Consider the following 17805-nt stretch of genomic DNA (forward strand, 5'->3'; position numbering starts at 1 on the left):
ACAAGGCAAGGGGAAAGTGTGGAAAAAGAGAATGGTGACACCTGCTGATGGAGGGAAGGGCTCGAAGAACACACAGACCATACAAGCAGCACAGTTTCTTACTTTTTTTTAGCCAAAACCCTAGCAGTCTCTCTGTTTAGATGAACACACTCAGTACCAAATTCTACCCTTTGGATCTCTCTGTTTTGGAATCCCACAGAAATCCATGCACTTAAAACTAAATGTTATTGGTCTGCCAAGCTGTAATACTGTTGAAATGGAGCACATTAGCCAATACTTTATTGCAAAAAAGAAAGGCCACAGTTCCACACTGTTCTTTTAGGCTTCCCTTCCACATTTTACCACACTCAGCAATGCTAACCAATTTAACACACCAAGTTATGCACTCTGCAAAGTGCACTCAGTGACAACAATAGGGAGGGTTTTATCGTTGCTTACGACAGATTAAAAATGCTACTTAAATTCAGGACTGTGTGTGAGTACTGCATTTCAGTGAACTGTCAGGAACTGTCAAGCCACTGTGCAGGAACTGTGCAAAAACTACAGAGGAGTCTTTCAAATCATTTCCCTAGGAAAGGAGCCAGCAGCACCCTTGGTTCAGTGTTTCTGCCTGTTTTTGTTCTCTTAACTCTGTAAAGGTTCTTTAATGTGGGTCTTTGCACTTCCTTTGCACTCCCTCCAGCTGCTGCAAGGCTTCTGCAAAGGAGATCAGCCGCAAAGGCACCAGAGAGCCTGCAAAAGAACCGCACACAAACTCACACCCTGCTCCACCAATCCCTTGCCAGAGTCAAAGCTGATGATGACACATGGTCAGACAACTGGCACTCCTGAGGTACTTAGAGGTGGCCGGGCTGCTGCAGGAGCAGCAGGAACAAATGGCAAAAGGCAGGCTGCTATTGAAAATGAGTTGCCTCAGCAGTTCAAGACTTCCTAATGGGCATTGGAGGAGCTCCTGATCAGATACAGAGGAGGAACTGGGGTAGAGGGCTTACAAATAGTCTTGATTCTTATACAGTGGTACCTCGGGTAACATACTCTTCAGGTTACATACGCTTCAGGTTACAGACTCCTCTAACCCAGAAATAGTACCTCGGGTTAAGAACTTTGCTTCAGGATGAGAACAGAAATCGTGCAGCGGCGGTGCAGCAGCAGTGGGAGGCCCCATTAGCTAAAGTGGTGCTTCAGGTTAAGAACAGTTTCAGGTTAAGAATGAACCAAGTACGTAACCAGAGGTACCACTGTATGTCACCTGCAAAGATAAAAAAGGTAAAGGACCCCTGGACGGTTAAGTCCAGTTAAAGGCAACTATGGGGTGCGGCGCTCATCTTGCTTTTCAGGCCGAGGGAGTCGGTGTTTGTCCACAGACAGCTTTCCAGGTCATGTGGCCAGCATGACTAAACAGCTACTCGCGCAATGGAACACAGTGATGGAAACCAGAGCGCAGTGGTTTAGACCACAATGCCACCTGTGTCCCCTGTCACCTGTGCCAGGTCTGAGCCCTGATATCCCAGGCAAATTTTGGAGTGGCTTTCCCCAACCTGGCAACTCCCAGGTGTTTTGGACTTAGGCTGATGGGAGTTGTAGTCCAAAACATTGGGAGGGTGCCAGATTGAGAAAGGCTTTTCTACCATTAAGTCTTTGGGGAGCTCTGTTTCAAACTGAACCTGAGCCAGTGAAAAGGCCAAGCAAATAGCCATGCTGCAAAACAAGAAAGAAACAAACAGATGCTGCAGTCTAGCAACTTGGCCAAGGAAAATTGACACGTGAGACAACACTATACTGGTGCAAGTACTCATGATCAACGTCCAACTTCACCATGAATTGTGCTCTTGTTGGTTTATTTATTGGCCAAGCGAAGGTAAGGAGGGGCTTTGTATCAACTACTGGCGCCTTTGAGATTCCATTTCTAAGTTTGTAAAGTGGTTTAACAGCCTTAAGCATGACCCTAGATGTCTAATTCAAGCAACCAGCTCAAGCCTTGCAATGTGAGGTAAGAGGATTCAAAATACAGAATACAAAATACAGAATACTTCTAAGTCAAGCCCTCTCAAGGGAAGTTCACAAAAAAACCTGAAATGAAAGATTGAAGGATGAACCTCAGGTTGCCCCTGTCCTGTACCCAATTTCACTGGGGCCATAAATAATGAAAAACACAACACAATGTATTTGGTTGTATCTACCTAAGCTGCATCCAACTGAAAGAAGACTTGAGGACTGAAATTAACGAACATAAGTTAGTCATGTCCATTAATTTCAATGATTCTACTCTGAGCAGAACTAACACTGGATCCCACCCACTATCTCCAATCACAGCTGTCCACTTTAATATTGGCATCACATCTCATTTCTCTTTGGTCATGATGCTAGGCCTCAACATCCGTTTCCTCTTTGGTTCTACTGTAGCATGGTTCTTTCTTCCCATGAAGACTGAAATACTGGAATGAATGCTTAAATGCACACTCCGGACAAAATTATACTTTCCCCCCTGTTCTTCTCAAGAAAACTAGGACAAGGAATGGCATTTCAAACTCAGTGCTTTAGTCATATTTATCTATTTTTCGTGGCTCCATGTAGACCTGAAGGAACCTTACAAGAACTCAAATTTAAAACAATAACATAATCCTTGTAAAACAACTGACCAAACTGATTTGTAGTATTGGGGTGAGGGAGATGGGAGAGTGAGCATTTCTGCCAAAATAAAACATCTGAACTGGACCAGCCCCGCCAAGAGAAAATTGTAGAATTTCTCTACATGGCTCCCGTCCTCGTTGCCATTGTTAAACACAAAAACAATTAAGCTGAAGCTCAGTGTCCCTCATTTCAATCTTAACTGGGGAGGGGGGGCACTCTATGTGGTTTGGGGAGGGTACACACAAGAGGTCTCCTGAGGCACGAGCTGAACAGCCCAATATCAGCTCTGAGCAGGCGACCGTAAAAACCACAGGACGCATCACACAGCAACACTGATCATTATCTCCCTTTCGAAAGCGGGCCTTTGCTTTTATAGCCATCGAGACGAGAGGCCGTTAGAGCCGACTTTATTACAGAGCAGTCATTACTCAGCTCCCCTTTAATCTGAGAAACCTGCAGCCCTTTTTTTCACAAAAACTTAATTAACAAAAGCTCGTAACACGGCATGAGGTAGGGATTATTATCTGCCCCATTTGGCAGGTGGGGAGGGGGAAATCTAGCCTAGGCCCTTGGCAACACCACCCAGGAGTCCAAAGTTGCACATCCTTCCATGATCAAAGCACTCCTGTGCCCTTTTGGGCCAATGTGGTGAATGGAAGAGCATTGAAAACATCATAAACTAGGCCTGTGGTGGTTATTATAAAGCTAAGGATGCCTTATCAGTCCCCAAAACACAGAGCTCTGCAAGCTCTATGGGGCTTGAGAGGTCAGGGCTATTAACATCCACAGACACTATTTGCTGCATAAAGGAAAATTAAAGCCATCGTGCTCGGAACTGCAAAGGATGATTACCCTAGCAGGGAGAATCCAAAAAATAAAAGGAATAAAAATATGAAGGGGAAGGAACCATTTCCACTCTGGGAACTAGAGGTGGTCTGCAGCTGGTAGGCCTTGGGTAGGGGGAAATGCTAGATTTTATAAAGTTCTCACACTTGCTTTTTCTTTGACTTCCTCATTCACGCCCTCCTTTAAAAATAAAATATCTGTGCATCTGGTTGTTTTTGCACGATTCCCTAACCTTCGCCTGTAGCTCAATCCAAACAGCATAAAAATCCAGCTGGAGCCCATTTAGTCCAGCATCCCGTTCGTACTGTGGCCATAGGACCCGGGCACAACTTCCCAAGCTATGATTTGACAGCAACTGGTATTCAGAGCCATGCCGCCTCTGATAGTGGAGGTATAGCCACTGTGGCTAGCAGCAATTGTAGCTAGTAGCCTTATCCTCCAGGAATTTCTCTAAACCTCTTTTAAAGCCACCCAATCTGGCGGCCATCGCATCACTGTTTCTGGTGGAATCGAATGCCGTTGTTTAATTATGAGCACTTACTCGGAACTCACGTTTACTTGGACGTTAACCCCATCATGTTCACGGGGACCCGCTTCCCGGTAAGTGTGTGGCACCCCTAGTCTTTTGTGGATTTCTGCTCAAAAAAACAAATAGGATCCAAATGCTCAGCGAGCACAGAGTTATGCAGCCACGGCCATCATCTGCATGTGCAGGAATGAATTAGCTTTGGGGCTGATTGAAGAATAGCAATCAGATGTTTCAAAGGAGTAAATTGCCTGCTTTTTTCCCTTCATTTCCTACATCCAGGTTGCTTTCCGCAAGGGAAATGTATGACTGGCCTCCCATGGCTAAACTGCTTCCTAGAGACATTCCCTCCCTTTGGCTGTGTCTCTTTCCCCGTGCCGCTAGACACAAGGGAGCGCTGGAAGGGAGGAGGATGCTGTTGCAGAAGGAAACATCTTGAACTAAGAAAACAAGCACCGGCTTTCAGAATGAGAATACACCAGCCCAGCTGCCTTTCAGACAGACACCTTGTGGCAATTGCCAAGCAAATGCATCTGACCGACAACAGCGACGAAAACAGGAAGGCTCGTTTAGGTCTGCCCTTCTCTTTCTTTCACCACCTCCCTCCCTTCCTCCGCCTTGCAGGAAAAGAAACAACTTGTTTTTACACAAAACAGATGGTTCAACCTTCCCCGGGCAAGCTGAAGCTTTATTATCAGCACCTCCGGAACCTAAAAAGAGGCACAGGGCAGAGCAAGGCCCAGGAAACCATCGCCCAGAAGCAGCCGGGCCAAAGATTTCTTTTAGCAGCCACAGGAACCAATCACAGACCCGGGTGAAGTTTCTGAAAAGAGATTCAAACATGCAGATGTTGTCACAGATACCAAGAAGCTAAATATTTAGCAGGGTGCCTGGAGATAGATAGATAGAAAGATAGATATATGCCAAAAGGATGTGGGTATATTTTATCTGATGACAGCATGTGTGCTACACAATAGGTAGTGAAAGAACGGCAGATTCCACCACAAAAAGACGCCCCACCATAATAATTAGACAAGGATGCACCTACAACTAAAACACTCTTCCTGTGGATACTAGCCTAAGCATTGTTCGACTCAGCTTTTAAGAAAACAATACTATTATTTATTTATTTATTTATTTATTTATTTATTTATTTATTTGTTGTTGTTGTTTATATGTATTAGTCGCCTCACAATATAGATTCTCTAGTCAACATACAGCAAGTCGCCAGGGAGGTGAGGAACAAGCGACAAGCCTGAGTTTGGACATTATGCTAAGCCAAACCACAGCTTAGCTCCCAGTGGTACAACAGGTGAGGGAGTCAGCAAACCAACTGCAGTTTTCTCCCTGTGCACCAGCACGCTTGCTCTTTCATGGCAAGTCACAGTTTGGCAGCATGACGTGCAAACAAGGCCCCTGACAACACAATCCTATACATGTCTAACTCAAAAGTAGTTCAACGGGACTCCCTCCTAGGGAAGCACATCCTAAGTCAGGGTTGCAAAGATCACAGTAAAATGTAAGAGACGTCCAGAAACCTTAATTTTAAACAATGTGGTAAACTCAATCCTGGTTGATTGTCCAAAAAAAAAAAGGTAAGAGGTTCGTAACATTCTCTAGGCTTTGTGATTTAGGATGTCACCAGATGTTTCCTAATTACTATCCCACATCTAACTGAAAAGCATCTTATTTCCCCGCTAATGTTGACATTAAGACGTTTGTCTTGTTTTCTTTTTTATCTCTTCCTTGTTTCACAGATTTCTTTATCTGCGTCAGCATCTGGGGCTGCTGCTTCTCCTTCAGTATTTTAAACCGACTATATAAAAGATTTTGGTGTGTTAATGGAACGTTTTCAACCAGAAGCATCACCTATAGGGCTATGCTCAGGCTTAATAATAAAGTTCTTCCCACACATGTTTTGTATTATAGAGGAAAGGGGCCTTAGCTGAAATCCTCATGAATGTAATATCTCCTCTCTTCTTGTAGGAATGGGGCTGACAAAGAGGTCTGCATGTACCATTCAGGGCAAAAATGCTTAGCCGGCTTGACTTGGGGCAGAAAAATCCTTTTCTGATTTTTCCAAATGTGCTATTACAATAAAACTTGTCTTTCTAGCCCACTGTACAGTACTTTCTATCTGACATGCTGAGCCCCAGGATACACAAAACACATTTGGGTCACGATCCTAAACATGCCTACTTGGAAGGAGATCCCACTGTAATCAAAAGGCCCCCTCCCAAGTAAACAGGGCTAAAATGGGGCTGTTAAGCTGCAGTCCTAGCCATGCACAGCATGTTAACAATTGGGGGGGGGGGTTAAAAATGGTGTGTTTTTTTAAAAAAAAATTATTCAGTAAAATAAGCTTTAAAGTATAATTTCTATCAAGTCCTATATACTGATTGTGCACTTATTTGTATGCACTATGTATCCTTACATCGCCTAAACTGAACCATACATGGACAAGAGAGAGGTGAACAGCAGGGCTGGGAAACCCCAATATTAGCAGATTTAAAAATAATAATGAAAGAGGGCAAGGCGGTACAAAAAAATAGATCGATGAGGACTGTATGAATTGAAAAACATTGAGAGAGAGAGAGAGAGAGAGAGAGAAATGGAGTATCCAGGAAGAGAGCATAACTGGCTGGCACCAAGAACAGGAGCACCTCCACACCGCAGCATTTTTGTTGCATGTTCTGCTTTCACTGAGTAACATGCAATGTTTTGGTTAGAACAAAATTTCCCTTTCTGACTTACGGGCTAGGATTCACAGAGTCCTTCCATCCCTATGGAGAGCTTTCCTCACCCTTCCTTTCACTGCAGCCTTGCACCTGCTGAAAAGCTCCTCCCAAGAGTCAGGAGACCCCTCTGAAGCAACAGACAGTGCAGCCTGAGAAGACTGGAGCGCGTATGGAGGGGGATCAGCAGGAACCCCCTGCCTTCCCAAGAGCACCCAGAACTGAATCTCACTCATGCATCCTTCTGTTTGGATGCCATCCATCCAGATGCTGAGAATTCAGCAACAGGCATTCAGTGAAGCACGTCAAGGATAAAAACCACGATACAGCCTTTCAAAACTCAAAATTTTACAGTCCAAAACAATCCAGCACGGACCTGCTTCTCAGCACAGTAAATTGTTGATCGCTCTGCAAATAAGCCTATAAAATATTTTATTGTAAATAAAACAAAAGAGGCTTTAATAGCATTTCACTGCACTGTTCAGGAAAGCATTGTGACAAGTATTGTAGCTTGTGGGGGGGGGGGGTAAAAAAAATGTCCTATTCTGTAATTTCCAAGATGCTCTCTCTCCTCCAGCCCCTCCTCTCTCACTCCCCCCTTTTGACCCACAGAAGTAAAATAAAGGCTGTGGAATCCTTTATACAAAGCAAATAAAAAACGGGGCCTCTGTGTGTGAGGGGGAGAACCCCCACCAAGCACGGGGGGGGGGGAGGTCTCTAGGCACACACAAAAGAAAACCTTTCCCTTAACTTCTCCATAACCACATGCTAGTCTTCCAAGGAAAGTTCCCTCCTTAAAAAAGAAAGAAAAGGAAAATGCTCTCAGTAACACAGTCTGATTTATAAGCAAGCCTACAGCATCAAACACAGAAGAGGATTCTTTTACATTACCACGGAAGCCCGGAAGCCCCTGCAAAGCTCTTGCCTCACTACGCATTGAATTTGGCTGTTTGCTTCTTTTAGCATTATTTATGGAGAGCACTAAGTGAAGTCTGGAGCTTGAATGGTAAATATTTAACAAGGGGGCACCAGCCCAAACCACAAAATCCAGACACACATCACCAGCACTTACACGGAAAGCCTGCATTTCACACGAGGATGGCAATCTTGCACGAGTAAAGAAAAGCTTCCTTGCACTCTGTTCATATATGAGCTTTACGTTAAGCAGTGCTTTAAAAAAAATGTTTAGAGGTACTCTCATTTTTACTCAAGAAAATCACCATTTTATAGTTCAAATTGGGAAAAATAAACACAGCAAATGAACAAAAGTACAAAAATTCACAAAATGTTTAGGGGGGAAAGCACTGACGTTAAGAGATTTAAACTGAGTACAATAGGACTGGGGGGAAAAGAATCCAGCTATGCACAAGGTTTATGTCCGACCGAGTTGTAATGTAGGATGGAGCATCGTTCCCCAACCATCTGTCTTCCAGCCACTAAACCACGGCTCCAGCCAGCACAGGACGGTGGAAGATGTGGCCCAACAGCATTTGAAGGCCACCTTAGTGAAGGCTTCAGTAGAGTTATTTATTACCTTTGTCTCCTAGCCTTTTTCCAAAAATGGCACACATGTGGTTATCACATTTTATCAACACAACAACTCTGTAATGTAGGGGTTGTGCTGAGAGACAGCAACTGGCCTAAGGGCACCCAACAGACTTATGGCTCAGTGGAGTCTGAATCCAGGGAGCTCTAGTCAAAGTCTGGCACTCTATATAGCTATTTGGACCTCATTGATGCTCTTGTACAGTTGTATGCAGGTATCCAGAAGCTGCTTTGAAATACAAATGGTCCTTTTCCAATGGTCCACTCTATGTGTTACACCACATTTCTTCTATCAGATGCTTACCAAAAGACTCGGCCTATGTAAATAAAACACTCAGAGATGTTGACTAGAGTGTTGTGGGGGACACACACCCCAGTCCTGTTCCTACACTAGTACACTCCAGGGAGTTAGCCAAGTTGGTTAGAGCATTTTTCTGATAATGCCAAAGTTGCAGGTTCGATCCCCATATGGGCCAGCTGCATATTCCTGCATTGCAAGCAGTTGGACTTAGATGATCCTCAGGGCCTCTTCCAACTCTACAATTCCCGAAAGTTGACAGGAGATTGTGGGCTGTTCACAACTATACTTTTCCCACTTAAGGCAATAGGGTAGCCCTCCTAAGCCAAGTTGCCTAAGAGCAGTTTGAAATCCCCCAGGTGCAGGGCATGTTTACTATGGACATGGGTTCAATTTCAACTACATGGAAATTCCTGGGTGTCAGGCTGGCAGCCACAGTTTAAAAACCTCTGCCTTAGTCCATAGTTAATTCCATTTCCACGGCGTGTGTTTCTCCTTCTTGCACACTGGGACAAGTGAATCGTTGTAACACCACCAAGCTACAGTCAAGCAATGTAGCTGAGATCAAAAAATCATAAAATCCCCTGAAGGGGATCCCCATGGGTCAGTTACTCCAACCCTCGGTGAATAGACATTCCATTGTGATGACTGTAACTTAGGTTTAAGATGAACCATTCAGGCTGCAGGTGGAGCCTCACAGGAACGAATGCTAAGGTGAGATGTTCAGAGCAGAAACCAGCACAACAGTACTTGTCTATGAAACTGTTCTGCATGCACATCATTATGCATAAACCCACTTGCCACAAGAGCTGGTCCTCTGCATGTAGAGTTAGCAAGTCATCAGTACAACAACCAAGACACTGATTTCTGACACGGTCGTCCTACATGTGAATCAGCCGGCTCATGTAGTAAGTGTGGCATTTTTATATATCCTATATCCATAAGAATACCTACGCAGGTACATAGGAACTTTCTTTATACCATATCAGACCATTGCTCCATCTAGTTAAGCACTGTTGACCCAATAAACATCCAGATTATTTAACAACTCTCTCCCAAGATGTCCTAGCATGAGCATACACACACAGATGAACACGAGAAGCATCCTCTCAGTTAGAAGAATGATCCTACAAGTATCTATCAAACTGTGACATGTCAAAGTTAAATGTGCTCAGCTCATTCCTGGCAAACAACCAATAACCAGTAGCCTAGCCTGCGGATGACAAAAACCACTCAATACTTGGGACAGAAAAACTTGGGTTTGGTTTGTCTGGGGTGGGACAGCAGTCTTGGTGGTTGAGCGACATGCGCTTTTTATAGCAGCACATTCCACAAAAACAGAACTTCAAGAACACAAAGCCAGCAGCCTCTGTAATTGGGAGGTTTGGAAGATTACATACTCTTTGTGTTCAACCATAGATAGAGAGAGAGAAACCAGGACTGAAGTTGGTGTCAGTCCTTAAAGCAACTATAACTTTTCCAATCAACTGTTATGTCAGTGAGTTCATGGTGGTAGACAGTGGGGACAGAGAGGAAGAAAATCCTTTTCTGCACAGCAACCCGCAGCAGACGTGGTCTTACAAACAATCTGAGGAAAACAGAAGGGGCAACTTCATCCAATATCAAATGTATTACTCTTTCCCTGTTAGTGTGCATGTGTGAATGGCATTAATGCAGTTTTAAATGTACTGGCCCCATTTCGAAATTGACTGAGGCCATAAAGCAGAAGTAGGAACTTGTGGCCCTCCAGATGTTGGCAGGAATACAACTCCCAACATTCCTGACCATTTTGCATGCTGGCTGGGTGTGATGGGAGTTGGGATCCCAACAACCCCACCCCTACCAAGAAGGTGGACTTACAACTGCTTTTCAGCCTTCCTGCAATTTTGTTTTCTGTTTCCTTCATAGTGTGTCACGACCTTATTTCTCTTCAATGACCACGGCCATCTAGCAAGGCTATTTTCTCCACCACCCTACCAAGACCAGCTCAAGACATTTTGCAGCCTGAAGCAAAGGGGATATCATGTCCACCATTCCCTGTACAAAAGCTGACTGGTCTGGCACTTGAATGTTATCTGAACGTTGGGGATGGGTTAGCATCCTCCGCTACATCCAAGGGTGATGGTTAGCTCAGAGAGTGCAGAACAGGCTGCGGCTGACACACGTGGTCCTGTCTTCCAGATGTCAAAGAAATAAACAACTATCAGACTTTTAGAAGACAACTGAAGGCAGCCCTGTTTAGGGAAGCTTTTAATTTTTGATGAATCAAAATATTCTTCTGGAAGCCACCCAGAGTGGCTAGGGAAACCCAGCCAGATGGGCGGGTATAAATTATTATTATTATTATTACCGTATTATTATTATCCACCCTGAGTCAGCTACCTCACTTTGACTAATGAAAGGGCCGGCCCTGTATTGCATGTGTATTGCATGTGCAATGCATGTGTATCAGAAAGAACAGTACTATGTTTTATATGTACCTGTATTAATTTTTAAAGTAACACCCTGATGCACTTACAAAATTGGCATGCCTTTCCCTACCTCCAGGCTGTCAGTTTCACTGAGACACATGAAAGATGTTGGAAAAGTAAATGGACTGTAGCAGGGTGGCACCACGTGTACCATGATGTGGTAGTATCTACGTTTTGTCACAGGGCAGGATCCATGGTAGACAAGTGAGGAAGTGGTGTCTTCAGACTACTAGCTAGTAAAGGTGTTTTTTAGGGCACTGGTGGGGGATCTACGGCCTTTCAGATGTTGCTGGACTAAAACACCCATCATCCCTGACCACTGGCTATGCTGGCTGGGACTGATGGGAGTTGGAGTCCAACAACAGCTAAACGGCCACAGATCCCCATCTCTGTTTTAAGGAGTGAAAAGCAGAACTTGTGAACAATGGTTATACGTGTTACCTGAAGCAAGAACAGTCTGCAGAGATCACTAAAGAACTCTGTAAAGAAGTACCAGTGGCTGAATTTACTTTTCTCCTCTTTCCTACTTCCTTTTCCTTTCGTGTCATGCTTTTTAGACTGTCAGCCTGAGGGCAGGGACTGTCTTATGACTTTGCATGCCCCTCTAGTAAATTTTATTATCATTATTACTGCTGAAAAGCAGAGTAAAAATGCTTCCAATAAACAATAACCCTCTAAAAGATGCACATTTCCTGATGTTACTTAAGTCCATTGATTTCAGTGGGTGTACCTTCAGTATGTTGCATATAACCCAGAATATTTTATTTCTACCCCACAGCATTGCAGTGAAAATATTCAAAACAAAACAATGGGATACTAAACACGTACAGTAGTTAAAAAATTAAACATATAGCGATAGAAGTGAAAAAAGCCTTGGCAGAATAAACAAATCTTTACCATCCGGTTGCAAGAAACAGTGCCAGCCAAGGTTCCCAGCAGAGGGAATTGTGGTGCCACTACTGAACAGGCCCTGTTCCCTGGCACCAATCAGCTCCAGTGGTATTTAGAGCCCAGGCAAATTCATATGGCAATATGTGGTTCTTCAAATACACTGGGTTCTAAGGCACCCAAGGATGGGGAATCTCAGGGCATCCAGATGTTCTTGAAGTGCCACTCCCATCAGACCCAGGATGCCCAAAGATCAGGGATTATGGGAGTTGTAATCCAGCGCTATCTGGAAGGTCACAGAGTCTCCATCCCTACACCAAAAATTAGCACTAGCACTTAAAATGAAACAAACGGGTAACAAATGCAACTGATCCAAATCAGTGCAATCTGGTCAAACTGCCAAGCCTCGCTGACGTTGAATTCTGGCAGCCAAATTTTGCACTGCTTTAAAGTTTCCCAACTGTGTTTGAAGGCAACCCTACGTAGAAAACAATACAATTGTCTTATCTAGATGTGGCCATTGTGCATAAACACACCAGGGTACTGACTCTTCAAGCCTGAACAGCATATGATGTCAGTGCAGAATGGGCACGATGCACTCACAGAAAGGCTATCCCAGTGCATGCTTGCTGTGCTACTAACAAAGAAGCTAGAAAGCTAGCACAACTGCGGATGTTTGCAGGCAATGCTCACAATCAACTGTTCTTTCTCAGAGCTTTGGAACAGTGGGAGGATAGTGTTAGCCACAAAGGGGTTGTGTTTTGTGCAAAGGGAGAAGTGTGGTGTAATGCTAATGAGTTCCAAGTGCCATGGCAGCAAAATAAATGAGAACTACCCAGATGGGAAAGTCATTTCCTGAAACTTTTCAATTTGCATGGGGAAACGAATTACCCCCACATGGGCAGACAGCCTCCCACGGCAATAACATATCTATATTTACTATTATGAAGCAATAGATATACGTTCTCAGGGAGAAACCACACTCAAGTAAGGAAGGCTGCTGGAAGCCAGGTTGCAAGAGTGAGAAGAAAAAATAACTTTCAAATTAAAAGCAAAAGGGTCTCTGAGAGAGCCAATTATTGTTTGGTGGGGGAATACAGAAAATGCAAAATATAAAGCGCACACAACATCCTATTCAACATCTTCCAAGTGAATGATGTCAATAGAAGCTTCAAAAAACAGCAGCCACCCTTAGGCTTAAGCTTAAGACAGGAAGTAATTTTATCACTTTGTTCTTTTAAAAAAAATCGTACTAGTACTAGGTCACTGTTGTTTGCAAAGGGCTCCCTCTTTTGCCAGCTCAGGCACCTTCTGAACTATCTCAGGAACGATCATCTGTGTAAACATCTTGAAAGCCTTTGGATATTGAAAGGGAGGATTTAAAAACCACACCTAGCGTCTGCCAACAAGGCTCAGTTTTCCCAGCATGGGCTGTTGCCACTAGCCACCCACCGGGAACCCCACGGCTAGCAAGCAACCACCTCAGTTCCCGTTCCGCGGGACGGAAGCGCTCTCCCGTCTTTGACAAGCTCAGCTTGCAAAAACATCCACTCGTTTTCCACTAGCGCAGGAAGGCTCCGCTGCGTCCTCTAGTTGCATGCCGGTATCCACCACAGTTCCCAACACTCAGCTCCTTCTCAAAACAGAACATGCAACCCCCATCTCAGTGCGCAAAAGCAGTGGGGGCGTGCATACGGTACTGCCTTCGGGCAATGTGACTGTCCAAGGCACGGCACCCTCCCCCCCCCAAAAAAAAAACACCAATCCTGAGCTGGGTCCCCCCCTCCGCGCGCGCCTGAACCCACTACCCCCGCCTCCAAGCCACCGGTGTGCAGGATGGGGCCAACTCTCAACACTCCCAACTCCTTGGGGAGCCACAGATCCCTTCTGCCCACCCAGAGGGAGTCGATCCTCCAACTCGCGAGGCAGCAACGCAACCCTGCAAAGTTCCAATCCTCACGGAGACTCTTCTCAAGTGTGTCCGCGCCGTGCAGGGTGGAAACGACCCTTTCCACGACCTAAGCGTCCGGTTCGGCCCGAGCGCGTCCACGGCGCGCCGCAGTCGCTCAGCTGACCCTCGTCCTCGCGCCCCTCGGCGCGACCTTTCCTCTGCCCCCGATGCCCCCCTCCCGCCCTTGCCCGCGCCCGTGCCACTCACCGACTGCAAGAAGCGCAGGGTGCACACGTAGTCCCTCTCCGTGCCCAGGATCTCGTTGAGGACGCAGAGCCGAAGGCGCAGCTGCCGGTCCGTATCCTTGGCAGGCTCCGAGGGCGCCGCGCCGGGGGCCGCCGCGACCTGGGGAGCCGCTGCCGCGGGGGCCGCGGCCGGCTGCGCTTCCATGGCGGGGTGGCTGCCTCCTCGCCTGCCTGCCTGCCCGACTGACTTGACGGACTTTCCGAGCCGGCTGCTGCTGCTGCTCCCCGGCACACCACGCTCTCCTCACGCTCGGCGCCCGCCTCCGGCGCCCTCCATCCCCGAGGCACGCGAGACGCACGGCAAGGCGAGGGCTTCCCCAGCCCGCCGCCTACGAGCTCCCACTGGCAGCCGGAGCGCCGCTCAGGGACATGCCGAGGACAGCGGCAGCGGCGGCGACAAGCGCAGCGCCAGGGGCACTGAATGGAGCGCGAGTGGGGAAGGGAAGTCCCGGCGCCCGAGAGGGGGGGGGGGGAGAGCGCGAGGGCTGGGGGCGTGGCGAGGGCAGCAGCAGGAGGGGCGGGGGGTCGCGCGGCCAGGCGACGCCGGCCCCCGAGGCGAGGGCGGCGCTCCGAGGCAGGGGGCGGGGCGGGGCGCCTTGGCGGGACAAGCCCAAGTGCAAAAACAGGAGTTGGGAGACTGCGGCAGGCGGCGCGGGAGAAACAAAGGCAGCGAGGAAGACTCCCCGAGCGTGGCCTGCGCGCGTCACCCGGAGCCGCTTTGCACGCAGCCAGCCCGTTCCCAAATCCCTGCAGCAAGAGCGAGCGAGCGGCGCGCAAACTTGGGCTGTGATCAAGCGCCCTGTTGCTGCTCTGCCACCTCGGGGAAACGGCTGCTGGATGCAACCCGTCGGGGAGAGATTCCCACATCCACCCCACTCCCCGATTGAGCCCGTGCGCGCTTGTTTGGTTGGGTTTTGTTTGTTTCTGCCCACGCATCGTGAGAAGCAGCGGCCAACAGCCGGCGCTTGCTCCTGCGGCAGAATCCCATTTTGCGATGCGAAAACACTGCCTGGCCTGCTGCACGAGGTGGGGGGGGGGGAGCCCTTCCCGACCCGGGTGTTCCCACGGGTGGGTGTGCGCAAGCCGCGGAATTGTACGCCAGCCAGCCATGGTGTGTGCCAAGAACTCGCTACGCAGAAAGAATATTCCTGGAGGTGCTCCCAGGTGGAGTTTGTTGTTGCTTTACGAAGTCAGGCGTAGCGATTCGGCACACCGGCAACCCACAGAGATCTTTTATTATGGCTGGCAGAAGGGGTTGGAGATGGAGTCTCCAGCACCATTGACATACGACAGTGCTGGACTACAACTCCCATCACCCCTTGGCTCTTGGCGGTGCTGGTTGCGGCTGATGGGCGTTGGAGTCCAACAGCAAGTACTTTCGCACATAGTTGAACTATGGAGCTTGCTTTCACTGGGGCAGTGATGTCCACCAACTTGGATGGCTTTAAAAGAGGACTGGGCAAACTCATGAAGGATAAGGCTGTCAGTGGCTACTGGCTCTGCCTCACTTCTGAATACCAGTTGCTGGGAGCCACAGGAGGGCAGTGCTCTTGTGCTCAGGTCCTTTGCAGGTAGGGCATCTGGGTGGCCACTGTGAGAACCTGGTGCTAGACTAGGTGGGCCATTGCCCTGATCCAGCAGGCTCTTCCTAGGTTCTTAACAACTGGAAGGCCACAAGTCCCCCATTAAGGGCGCCATCAAGCATGAGTCAGCTTCTTGCTTTGTACCTGGGCCAGACACATTAGAGGCAGCACACACTCATTATCAAGCAACCCAGTCCCTCCACCAACAGACAGAGCTCCAGAGCCTCCTTAGATGGTAATGCCTCCATTCCCCTACCCAGATCATGCTCCCTTCTCAGAGCTACAATTTCCAGAGTGGTAGATGACACAACCTTGATGGCAGAAAGTGAGGAGGAATTAAAGAACCTTTTAACGAGGGTGAAAGAGGAGAGCGCAGAATGTGGTCTGAAGCTCAACATCAAAAAAACGAAGATCATGGCCACTGGGCCCATCACCTCCTGGCAAATAGAGGGGGAAGAAATGGTGGCAGTGAGAGATTTTACTTTCTTGGGCTCCATGATCACTGCAGATATTGACAGCAGCCACGAAATTAAAAGACACCTGCTTCTTGGGAGAAAAGCAATGACAAACCTAGACAGCATCTTAAAAAGCAGAGACATCACCTTGCTAACAAAGGTCTGTATAGTTAAAGCTATGGTTTTACCAGTAGTGATGTATGGAAGTGAGAGCTGGACCATAAAGAAGGCTGATCGCCAAAGAATTGATGCTTTTGAATTATGGTGCTGGAGGAGACTCTTGAGAGTCCCATGGACTGCAAGAAGATCAAACTTATCCATTCTGAAGGAAATCAGCCCTGAGTGCTCACTGGAAGGACAGGTCGTGAAGCTGAGACTACAATACTTTGGCCACCTCATGAGAAGACTCCCTGGAAAAGACCCTGATGTTGGGAAAGATAGAGGGCAGAAGGAGAAGGGGACGATAGAGGATGAGATGGTTGGATACTGTTCTCGAAGCTACAAACATGAGTCTGACCAAACTATGGGAGGCAGTGGAAGATAGGAGTCCCTGGCGTGCTCTGGTCCATGGGGTCACGAAGAGTCGGACACAACTAAATGACTAAACAACAACAACAACATAAACATGTCAATCCCTCTTTCCATTGGGAATAGTAGCTTTCCAGGGCAATAGCGGTTTCCTCTCTACTCCTACCGTTCCCAGGATGCTTTGCGGGGTGCCATGGCTGTTCAAAGTGGTATGATACTGCTTTAAATGTACAGTGGTACCTCTGTTTGTTTGTTTTTTAAAAAAAGATATTTATTGGCATTTTCACAGATTTTATAAAACATAAAAGTCGCAAAAAACACAAGAAAGAAAAACAAAAATACATACAAAAAAAGCAAAAAAACCACATGTATAACTTCATTCCCTTATGTTCATGAAACTTACTTTCCCGACCTCCTCATACCTCTCCTTACTGCATTCCATTCTCTAATTAATTCTCTTCAACAAATCCTTCCCTTAATTTCTATTAAATTTTTAAACTTTCTTTTCATATTTACATAATAATTATAGCTAGCAACCCCTTAATTTCAGAATCAACATCGTCTTAACATTCAGCAATTTTACAGTATTTCTTAAGATAGTCTTTAAATTTCTTCCAATCTTCCGCCGTCTCTTTCCCCTGGTCTCGGATTCTGCCAGTCATCTCTGCCAGTCCCATATAGTCTATAACTTTCATCTGCCATTCTTCCACGGTGGGTAGTTCTTCTGTCTTCCAATACTTTGCGATAAGTATTCTTGCTGCTGTTGTAGCATACATAAAAAAAGTTCTATCCTTCTTTAGCACCAATTGGCCGACCATACCCAGGAGAAAGGCCTCTGGTTTCTTCAAGAAGGTATATTTAAATACCTTTTTTATTTCATTATAGATCATATCCCAGAAAGCCTTAATCCTTGGGCACGTCCACCAAAGGTGAAAGAATGTACCTTCAGTCTCTTTACATTTCCAACACTTATTATCAGGCAAGTGGTAAATTTTTGCAAGCTTGACTGGGGTCATGTACCACCTATAAATCATTTTCATAATATTTTATTTTAAGGCATTACATGCCGTAAATTTTATACCGGTGGTCCATAACCGTTCCCA

The 17805-nt window shown here is 46.5% G+C and overlaps 1 protein-coding gene across 1 annotated transcript in view; it reads right to left on the minus strand.

Moving 5' to 3' along the window:
- PREX1 (phosphatidylinositol-3,4,5-trisphosphate dependent Rac exchange factor 1) overlaps positions 1-14559 on the minus strand; it is a 232398-nt gene extending 217839 nt beyond the window's left edge. The window contains exon 1 of the mRNA XM_028735152.2: positions 14099-14559. Coding sequence (XP_028590985.2) covers positions 14099-14281 — 183 coding nt within the window. The 5' untranslated portion in view covers positions 14282-14559. The remainder of the gene's footprint in view (positions 1-14098) is intronic.
- Between the last annotated feature and the right edge of the window lie 3246 nt (positions 14560-17805).

The sequence above is a fragment of the Podarcis muralis genome, chromosome 5, assembly GCF_964188315.1.
Source record: "Podarcis muralis chromosome 5, rPodMur119.hap1.1, whole genome shotgun sequence".
In the NCBI taxonomy this organism is placed as follows: Eukaryota; Metazoa; Chordata; class Lepidosauria; order Squamata; family Lacertidae; genus Podarcis; species Podarcis muralis.